This window comes from Brassica oleracea, chromosome C9 (genome assembly GCF_000695525.1).
Source record: "Brassica oleracea var. oleracea cultivar TO1000 chromosome C9, BOL, whole genome shotgun sequence".
Classification (NCBI taxonomy): Eukaryota; Viridiplantae; Streptophyta; class Magnoliopsida; order Brassicales; family Brassicaceae; genus Brassica; species Brassica oleracea.
Window position 1 is genome coordinate 51,853,904 of NC_027756.1, and position 9,447 is coordinate 51,863,350.

A 9,447-nucleotide genomic window follows, 5' to 3' on the forward strand; every position below is an offset into this window, starting at 1 on the left:
TCGCTTTTAAAATGGCTGGTAAGATGTTAAAAGTATCTAACGTTAGCTGCCACATGGTTTGTTAAATGCAACAAAATAAGATATCGGACTAACTACATCATTATATGTTTATTATTTAAGGTTAACAATCATTGTATCTTATATAAACCAAAAATTACACTTAACATTATATTTTATATGGTAAAATAATATATAAGATTGAGGTCATTGTTTTTGATATGTGATAAGTATATGTGTCTAATAAAGAAGTTATCTACTAACAATTTTTATTATATTTTACTTTAAAACATAACGTTAAATATTATTTGTTAACGTACAACAATATACGCTTGAGTTTCCTACTGTGTTTTTTTTTTCTCTGTAGATTTTTGATTCTTGCAACCAATTGTAATCCTTAATTCATTGATGGGAGATTCATAAATTGGAGGATTTTTTTTGGTGTGTCTAAGAACTGAGTTGAAGATGAGGAGATTGGTGTAGGAATTGTGTACGGTTAAAAGATTCGAAGCGAAAATTGATTGTGGGTTTGAGGAGAAACTTTCAACTTCAATGAAGATTGAGAAAAAATCTATGTTTTGAGAAGAAAAATTAAAAAAAAGAGAAAGATATAATACATATGGATATGGAGATCGGGAAAAAAGAGAGAAATGCATGAATGTTTGGGCAGGGGTAATACTGTCAAGAGAGACCAAAAAGTGTACAGTGTAAGAGAGATTTTCAGCGTTTGTAGTAGTTACCCAATTTCTTTTACTTATATGTATATTTAGCCAATTATCTCTAAAAAAAAAAAAGTTAGTTTCATTCTTATTTTGGGATTCCTTGTCACATACATGTTACATGCGGTTATGCATGCTTTACACCGATTAAGGTTTAAGCCGGAATTTACAAATAAGTATTAACTCAAAAGCTTGCTCCAACATTTGATTGCTTATGGATCATGAAGAAGAGCTGTATCACATAAAATAAAGAAAGAGTGAAATTCTGTAAAGCGGATATGATTACCCTATTTTACATCATTGAATCTCCGTGTCCGAACCACTTACTGGTCACTCTCCAAAGTCTATATGCACATGTGCGACGTACGTGGCTCTCCATGACAGCTTCGACATAGCATTTTATTAACTTCATCTTGGATTTGCGAATCCAAAAACCCAATGTCGTTGTTCTCTATAGTAGAGACCATGTCTATAAGATATTCTAAAGTAAAAAAACACTAGGAAAATATACACATAGAGAGAATGATGAGGAGTGATGAATACGTGAGGTCTCGGCTACCACCACAAACAAATACGCGTCTTGATAAGTCTTTGTGCCTCGCGAATCTTATTGCGACACTTAGACCATCATTATCGCTGATGTTTAATGGGTTTCTAAACAAAAAAAACTGATTTATTTAAATCAAAACTAATTAAAAACAAAGTTACCGATCCTTAACTTGGGACTTTTGGGACCGATTACTAATAGGGTTTTTATTCCACGTGTCAACTTTCGACTTCTTCTTCTTCTCAATCTCCTCGTCTCGATCGATCAAACTCAGAGATGGCATCGACTGCGGCGGCGGTTCCGTTCTGGAGAGCGGTGGGGATGACGTATATAACGTACTCAAACATCTGCGCGAATCGTGTAAGGAACTGCCTAAAAGAACCCTTCAAAGCTGAATCCATGAGCAGCGAGAAGGTTCACTTCTCCCTCTCCAGATGGGCCGATGGAAAGCCCCATAAACCAGGTATCTTCTTCTTCACTCCCTTTCCTCAGGATCCTTGACCAATGCTCTTTCTTGTTTGATCGAGATCTAGCTTCTTGTTTGTGTGTTTCTGTGTGATTCTCTCTGTTTCAAGATGGTAAAGATTCCTACTTTAATTAGAACCCATCAAAAACTATGATTCTGTTTCTGTTGATGAAGGGATTGTCACTCTTAAATGTCTTTTGAGCTCACATTTGATGATATTTGTTCTGTCTCATTTTACCAAAAAAAATATTTGTTCTGTCTCTGTAGATTGATTACATGTCTGATCCATCCATTGTTTGGTTTTAATATTTGAGATGAATGTTTGTGTGTCTGAAGCCTAAAAAGCTTATTTCTTTGTTCATTGTCTTTTGGACGAATGTGGTTATGTTTAGTATACAAGTCAAGTTACACGGGCAAACACAATTTTCTAAGGATGCTCTATTTGATTAGTTCTTTGTAATTGTCTTGTGATCCTCCTTCTTTCCCCGTCTATTTGACAATATAAGCATATTACATAATTATTCATACAGGCTCCTGGCATGAATTATTCATTACAGCTTTGGAGTTGTACTCTGGGAGCTTGCCACCGAGAAGATCACATGGGAAACTCTCAACGCTATGCAGGTATCATTTCTTATAGATAGAATCATAGAAGGATGAAAAGAAAGCGTCTCCAGTTGCCGACTGATCCTAAAAATCTCAAACTTGGGCAAATTTTATTTATAAAGTACATAATATGTTCTATCAGCTGAACTCAAAATTGGATCAAACGTGTGTATTTTCAATGTGTAAAATGTGTGTGTATTTTAACAGAACAATGTTTAATTTTCCTTTTTAAGAACCTTTGTTTAAGAATCTACCAATGGAGCATAGAAAGTAGGTGTTTCTTAACTAAAATTTTTAACTTAACATTTATTATTAAAAAGTCATTAAGAAACCCAAATGGGGTTATAGGGTTAATCATGCTCTTACAACACTATTATCTCTTCAACGCCTTCATCAATGCATCTGACTTCTACGCTCCTACTTTTTATACTATATAGCTCCAATAATTCAAGATTAACTCTTTGGTTCCAAATACATTTTTTAATGCGAGTTAAAGTATTGAAAGGGATTTGGATAAACCACACAATTTTATATGATATAAAGATAAGACTTGACTTTGCAGTTTTCATTTCATGTTGTAACCTTTTCCAATCTTCAAAGTCATAATCTTACCAACTCGCTCCCTCTATTTCTGATATGGAACGTCAACTATATACTTTTCTACAAGTTTTCTATATATAAACACACACAAAGACGTCTGTGACAGAGAAATAATCAAGACATAGATATGGGAAGCCAAGGCATGAGTTCTTCAACGAGTCCCTTGGTGGTGAAGAAATCACAAGTGGTCATAGTGAAACCTTCAAAGCCAACACCTGAAGTCTCTCTTTCCCTCTCCACACTCGACAACGATCCTTACATCGAAACCCTCGCCAAAACCATCTACGTCTACGCCCCATCTTCCAAAGAAGTTCAAGACCCTGCTTCCCTCCTTCAAGATGCTCTCTCTCAAGCTCTTGTCTATTACTACCCTCTCGCCGGGAAACTTCACCGGAGATCCGATGACCATAGGCTTGAGCTGAAGTGTGCTCCGGGAGATGGAGTCCCTTTTGTAAAGGCGGCCGCAGAGTGCACTCTTTCTTCCCTCAACTATTTGGAGGACATGGACGAAGACTTGAACCAACTCGTACCTAGTTATGAAGCTGTGGCTTCTGGAGGCTACAACGTTCTTGCTCTCCAGGTAACTGTGTTTGCATGTGGAGGGATCACTCTTGCAACGGCTCTCTCCCATTCTCTATGTGATGGTTTTGGGGCGTCTCAGTTTTTCAAGGCCTTCACTGAGTTCGCCGCAGGAAAGACACAGCCTAGCATCATCCCCGTTTGGGATCGACACTGCCTCACCTCTAACAACTTCAACATTAACGGTATAAAATATAAAGTTTAACTAATTTTATCCAACTATCTTAGATTTATATAAAAAAAAAATAGATAAATACTTTATTATACCAAAAATTAGCATACAAGAGGAAAAATCTATAAAATAGCACCAATTAAAAATGAAAAAAAATATTTTTTATTTATTTTATATTTGACTTTCAGTTTAGTGATTAGTGTTTATGATTTAGTAGTTAGGGATGAGGGTGAGATTCTAGTTTAGGAGTTAGAGTAATTTAGGTGTATTTTTTTTGTCAAATAAGTGCTATTTTATAATTTTTTATCACTAGTATTTTTTATTATAATTTTTAAAAAATGATATTTTAGAGATTTGCCCCTTAAATATTATCCTCTATTGTCCAAAAATATAGTATTCTAAAGTTCACAAACCTCCCATTCAGAGTCAGTTACTTTGAATTTTTTCTTTTTATTTACTCGTAATATTTGATTCATAACATTTGTACATAAGTAGGTCAAATGGAGGAAGAACAAGCTCCCAAGCTGGTTGATTTCGGGGAGGCTTGTTCATCTGCGGCAACTTCTCCCTACACACCAACCAACGACATGGTCTGTGAGATTCTAAACTTCACATCCCAAGACATCACCCAGCTCAAGAACAATGTTACCGAGGAGGTCACAACTCTAGAGATTCTTGCGGCCCACGTATGGAGAGCAAGGTGCAAGGCCCTAAAGCTGAGTCCAGATGGAACTACCCTTTTCGGGATGGCAGTGGGCATACGCCGCACTGTGGATCCACCGCTACGTGAAGGCTACTACGGAAACGCATTCGTCAAAGCCAGCGTGGCAATGAAGGCTGGCGAGTTGAGCAGCTCGCCGTTGTCTCCTGTGGTGAAACTCATCAAAGAGGCTAAGAGGGAGGCGTTGAAGAAGCGGTACGTGTCCGAGCAGCTAAAAGAGACGGAGAAGAGTCTGAAGATGAAGGTAGCGTGTCAAGGAGGGAGCGGTGCGTTTATGCTGCTTACTGATTGGAGGCAGCTTGGATTGCTAGATGAAGTTGATTTCGGGTATGGAGGAACGGTGAATATAATACCAGTGGTGCCCAAGTTTCTTTCGGATATATGCGTTTTCTTGCCAAGGAAGCAAGGTGGGGTTAGGGTGCTGGTGACGTTACCCAAACCTGCAATGGACAACTTGAAGGAACACATGAATCCTCTAAGCTTTTAAAATTATATGAAATGATAAAATAATAAGTGGGTGAGTGTTATCCACACTATAACTTAAATTTAAATATGAAAGGGACCTCATGCTTTGTGTAACCATTTTCTTGTCAAGCGTTATGTTTGCATTATGTAACATTTTAAAAGACCAATGATTTAGCGCCACCTCAGCAACCACTCATGTTACGAGCTTAGGCATGATTAACCCCGGTCTCTTCTTAACTCATGATTTGACAATTTTTGTTCTTTTTTTTACACTTTTCGGCTAAGAGACGACTCATATCTTTTATTTTAGAGACGGTTTTTAGTTTTTTTCTAATTAAAATCTAAGAAAAGCTAAGAACCGTCACTTATCTGAAGCTAAAAACCCCAGTTAAGAGACTGAGGTTAATCATGGTCTTCATAAACTCAAAGATTTGCACTAAAAATCAGTGATTTACAAATTTTATATTTCACAATCTAAAGTCAATAAAAGGCTTACTGTATTTTTCGTGTTTTATTTAATTTTACTTGATTAATTCTGACAATTCAAATTTCAAAGAGTTACCAGGCCCTTTGGTTAGTTTTAGAGTTCTAAATGGGCCTGTACTAACTAAATAAGCCCAATAGATATTTGTCTGAACAAACAAATCCTAGGGTTTCAGTTTTCTTTCTTCTTTTGATATATAATCACTGCTGAAGTGCCGCCGCAGAGGAATCAGAAGTCGTCGTCGTCAGCTCCGAAACACCTGCAAACATGGTTCGTTTTAGTTTATTGCTTTTCTCTTAGCTTGTACTTACTATTTTCCATCGATCTCTGTATCTCTTGTGCGTGGAACAATATGATAGACTTGGATATTCAAAACATGAGCATTTTGTTGTATTGATAAGACTCTGTCAGTCTCTTTGGCTTTTGTTTGTTCCGACCTTATCTGTCTGAATGTAAAATTTTGCAGGCGAGGGGATTGAAGAAGCATTTGAAGAGGCTCAATGCCCCCAAGCACTGGGATCTTGACAAACTTGGTGGTGCCTTCGTACGTTTTTCTTTGCCTCAAACTTGTGTCTGAGAGACCATTCGTTACTTGTGTCTTAAATTGTTCAGGATCCTGTTTCTCTTTCAGGCTCCCAAGCCGTCTTCTGGACCTCACAAGTCGAGGGAGTGTCTTCCTCTCGTCTTGATCATAAGGAACAAGTTGAAGTACGCTTTGACGTACCGTGAAGTCATCTCCATCCTTATGCAAAGGCATATCCAAGTTGATGGTAAAGTCAGGACTGACAAGACATACCCTGCTGGTTTCATGGGTACGTTTATGCCTTTTTTTTGGTTTTATGTATCTGATATTCACTGGCCTAAGTTAGTTGCGTTTTGATTTTGGATAGATGTTGTATCGATCCCCAAGACGAATGAGAACTTCCGTCTTCTGTATGACACCAAGGGACGTTTCCGCCTCCACTCCATCAGGGACGAGGAAGCAAAGGTAAAAAAATCTTGACAACGTGTAGTAATGATTGGAATCAGAAGAGTAATGAGAGTTGTTGTATCTTGCAGTTCAAGCTTTGCAAGGTTAGGACTATCCAGGTGGGGCAGAAGGGAATCCCTTACCTCAACACTTACGACGGTCGCACCATCCGTTACCCTGACCCGCTCATCAAGCCGAACGACACCATCAAGCTCGACCTTGAGGAGAACAAGATCGTCGACTCCATCAAGTTTGATGTCGGCAACGTTGTGATGGTGACGGGAGGGAGAAACAGAGGGCGTGTGGGTGTGATCAAGAACCGTGAGAAGCATAAGGGAAGCTTTGAGACGATCCACATCCAAGACTCGACGGGACACGAGTTTGCCACTAGGTTGGGCAATGTGTTCACCCTCGGCAAAGGTACAAAGCCATGGGTGTCTCTTCCAAAGGGCAAAGGTATTAAGCTGACCATCATTGAGGAAGCCAGGAAGAGGCTTTCTGCCCAGCAAGCTGCTTAAAAGTTGAATCTTCATCCAAGACCGTTTTGTTTCGCTCTTGTCATAAACTCTAGCTTCTTATCTCAGTTTTGAGCTTTTGTTCCTTTCATGTTGCTTTCTCGCAAAACCCCATTTTGAAACATCTGAAAATTCCAGTAGAACGTTTTGTAATGTCTGCGTCTTTGTCTTGAAATTTTTAATAATTTACTCGTTAAAATCAGCTATGCGCTAAAGACATTATGTGCTAAGGAATGAATAACATGCAGCTCATATATCAGTTAAGCAGAACAGTTTAGCTTCTATGGTTCCTTATCAGATCATTTCTCTTATATCGGCAAAGCGGTACAGTGTAGCTTCTATATGGTTCCTTATCAGATTATTTGTTTGTTGCTCGACTTTTTTTAACACCCAATTCAGATAAACATATACACAATCGAAACGACAAGTGTAACTCTACGAAAGCAAAGTAAAAATTGGTCTTAAAGCTCAAAACCATGAATGAAGAATAAGGCTGCTCCGTGTTAAGAGCTCTCTCTATCGTATTGACTAGTCTCCTCTGCAGCCTTTGTCCACACACTGGCGATCTTCTCTGCATATCCAACCTGCACCATTCAAAATACCAACAACTCTCTTTTCACACATTCATCTCTTTATTTCACAAATCTCACTCAGATTTCTCTGCGTTCACTCTAATCAATCTGAAAGAATTTTCTCAAAACTCATTTGATAACAATGTACCTGGCTAACAACAAACCCCTTCATCATACTCAAGAAGTCTGCACGCCTTTCTCTGTCTAGCCTTTCAACCTCGCTCCAGTTATTTTCCTGTCATAATAATAAATATTCGCATTAGACTTTTCAACCGGCAGAAGATTTCTTTCGTATAGGGGCATGACTAGCTCACCTTGATCCGCTCGTACTCCTTGATTGCTACATTCTTGGCGTTCTCGGTGTTCCTGATTGTTTCTTTTATCTCTTCTATCTTCTTAATCCTTGATTTGTCACCGCCAAATACCTTTGACGACGCAGCTTCTAGCTTCTCTGCTCTCCCTTCCAGTGAAGAAAGCTCAGATAAAAGCGTCTGCACTGTCAGTAAGGCACTAGATCTATCCGCAAACGCGCCCTGGACCGCCATCATTAGGCCAAGGTAATCGTGGAGCGTGTCCTGACATCAAATAACATCTCCTTAATGAAACTAAAGCCCAACTTGAAAGAGAGTAGAATATATTCTTCAAGTTACCAAATGCTTGACAGTCTGAGAATTCAACTCTCTGTAAAACCTGCTTGCTTTCACAGCCGCAGTAGCTAAATTCTTCATATCATTAGCACGAGCTCTTTGAGAATTGAAGACAGCTTCTTCGTTCTCGAATTTGGTCAGCTTAATGAATGCTAATCCCAGCTCTCCCATAGTCTCCCCCATCTCTTGCTGTGCCTTCACAAGTGTCTCAGCCTACACAAAATACACACAATGAGAAACAAGTGATCTATAAACGAAGCAATGAAAACTTCACCTGCTGTGAAGCATTAATGATCTGCTGCTCAAGATCATGCATCTTCTCCTTCTTCTCCACAAAGTCTCTATCTTCCTCCACAACGGCTGGTTTAGACCCACCCCAGTCATTAGAAACAGACTGTCTAAGCTCTTTGAACAACCTCAGCAAATCTCTACCCCCTCTCGCCGGCTCAACTCCTCCTCCTCCTCCTCCTTCCCCAAACAACTGTCTCGGCAGCTTCACAGCCCCATCCAGCATCCTAGACGCCACGTCAGCGCTCGCCTGCAGCGGTAACTTCCCTTCCACTCGAAGAAACACTTTAACCTCATCGCTACTCCTAATCACAGGATGCGCGGCGAGCCTCCGCAAGTACTTCTCCAAGGCGACTCGCCTCTGCTCAACGAACTCTTGCTTCTGCATCACTTGGCTCTCCACCACGCTCTTGTCAGGCCTCGGAGGGATGCAGAACCCTCTGTAGGACTCGGCTAACCTATCGGCCAAAGTCACAACGTCTCTGAACCGTCTCCGCACGCTGAACTCGGATCCTCCGCCGTAGTCGGGGAGGTTGGTTCGGGTTGCGATCAGGTAGGTGATGTAAGTACCTCCTCCGGAGAGCATGGAGGTTGAAGTTTCTTGCTCTTTCTGAGGGCTGGAGACGGTGATTTTGATGTAATCGGAGGAGGCGGAAGAGGAGGGAGATCGGGAGAGGGAGTAGTCTGAGGAGTGAGTATCGTCTGAGCCGTTGATCTCGGAGTTGTCGTCGAAAGGGCTGAAGATGACGTCGGCGTAAGAGGGAGGCTCGATGTAGGACCTGCTGTCGCCGCCGTTTGGTTTCGATTGAGGCGTAGCGGAGAGTGGATCGGAGTCGGCCGGAGTAGCGACGGTGATCGGATGTGGAGAGAGCGGGTCGGAGTTTGATTTATCGCCGTCGCGGAGGAAGAGATTCTCCATATCCTCCGTGGAGGCGTGGAGATGGGCCTCGTCGTCGTTCTCTGAGCCCATCATTTTTCGAAACGGAGATTCCGAGGATGCGAAGGTGAAGCTCAAGTTAAAAGTTGGAGTGACAACGTCGCGGCGGTGGGGCTCACGGGAACGATAAGTGGCGTGAAGTCGTATTGGGGGGGGGGGGGG

The 9,447-nt window shown here is 40.6% G+C and overlaps 4 protein-coding genes across 4 annotated transcripts; 3 read left to right on the forward strand and 1 right to left on the reverse strand.

The window, feature by feature from the left end:
• The first annotated feature begins 1,345 nt into the window (after positions 1-1,345).
• Positions 1,346-2,676, forward strand: LOC106317193 (ATP synthase subunit epsilon, mitochondrial-like). The gene is made up of 2 exons (XM_013755043.1): positions 1,346-1,726; positions 2,260-2,676. Exons 1-2 carry the CDS (start codon positions 1,540-1,542, stop codon positions 2,367-2,369), a joined length of 297 nt encoding a protein of 98 aa, XP_013610497.1. The 5' UTR covers positions 1,346-1,539; the 3' UTR covers positions 2,370-2,676.
• A 247-nt stretch (positions 2,677-2,923) lies between these two features.
• Positions 2,924-5,052, forward strand: LOC106313781 (spermidine coumaroyl CoA acyltransferase). The gene is made up of 2 exons (XM_013751690.1): positions 2,924-3,699; positions 4,182-5,052. The coding sequence occupies exons 1-2, from the start codon at positions 3,063-3,065 to the stop codon at positions 4,892-4,894; spliced, it is 1,350 nt and encodes a 449-aa protein (XP_013607144.1). The 5' UTR covers positions 2,924-3,062; the 3' UTR covers positions 4,895-5,052.
• A 461-nt stretch (positions 5,053-5,513) lies between these two features.
• Positions 5,514-7,043, forward strand: LOC106318240 (40S ribosomal protein S4-1-like). Its single transcript, XM_013756132.1, has 5 exons — positions 5,514-5,626; positions 5,823-5,900; positions 5,988-6,168; positions 6,247-6,344; positions 6,416-7,043. The coding sequence occupies exons 1-5, from the start codon at positions 5,624-5,626 to the stop codon at positions 6,842-6,844; spliced, it is 789 nt and encodes a 262-aa protein (XP_013611586.1). The 5' UTR covers positions 5,514-5,623; the 3' UTR covers positions 6,845-7,043.
• Positions 7,044-7,132: 89 nt separating this feature from the next.
• Positions 7,133-9,321, reverse strand: LOC106318239 (sorting nexin 2B). Its single transcript, XM_013756131.1, has 5 exons — positions 8,335-9,321; positions 8,064-8,273; positions 7,728-7,988; positions 7,562-7,648; positions 7,133-7,425 (listed from the first exon to the last, which is right to left on the reverse strand). The coding sequence occupies exons 1-5, from the start codon at positions 9,319-9,321 to the stop codon at positions 7,345-7,347; spliced, it is 1,626 nt and encodes a 541-aa protein (XP_013611585.1). The 3' UTR covers positions 7,133-7,344.
• Positions 9,322-9,447: the final 126 nt, after the last annotated feature.

What these genes read in the sequence shown, in the direction of transcription:
- LOC106317193 (XM_013755043.1), top strand. Translation starts at nt 1,540, where the DNA reads ATGGCATCGACTGCGGCGGCGGTTCCGTTCTGGAGAGCGGTGGGGATG. An exon ending in TGGAAAGCCCCATAAACCAG is followed by an intron (nt 1,727 to 2,259) that starts GTATCTTCTTCT and finishes TTATTCATACAG; the next exon opens with GCTCCTGGCATGAATTATTC.
- LOC106313781 (XM_013751690.1), top strand. Translation starts at nt 3,063, where the DNA reads ATGGGAAGCCAAGGCATGAGTTCTTCAACGAGTCCCTTGGTGGTGAAG. An exon ending in TAACAACTTCAACATTAACG is followed by an intron (nt 3,700 to 4,181) that starts GTATAAAATATA and finishes GTACATAAGTAG; the next exon opens with GTCAAATGGAGGAAGAACAA.
- LOC106318240 (XM_013756132.1), top strand. An exon ending in ATACCCTGCTGGTTTCATGG is followed by an intron (nt 6,169 to 6,246) that starts GTACGTTTATGC and finishes GATTTTGGATAG; the next exon opens with ATGTTGTATCGATCCCCAAG. An exon ending in TCAGGGACGAGGAAGCAAAG is followed by an intron (nt 6,345 to 6,415) that starts GTAAAAAAATCT and finishes TGTATCTTGCAG; the next exon opens with TTCAAGCTTTGCAAGGTTAG.
- LOC106318239 (XM_013756131.1), bottom strand. Translation starts at nt 9,321, where the DNA reads ATGATGGGCTCAGAGAACGACGACGAGGCCCATCTCCACGCCTCCACG. An exon ending in TCATTAATGCTTCACAGCAG is followed by an intron (nt 8,274 to 8,334) that starts GTGAAGTTTTCA and finishes TATTTTGTGTAG; the next exon opens with GCTGAGACACTTGTGAAGGC. An exon ending in AGGAGTACGAGCGGATCAAG is followed by an intron (nt 7,649 to 7,727) that starts GTGAGCTAGTCA and finishes TTATTATGACAG; the next exon opens with GAAAATAACTGGAGCGAGGT.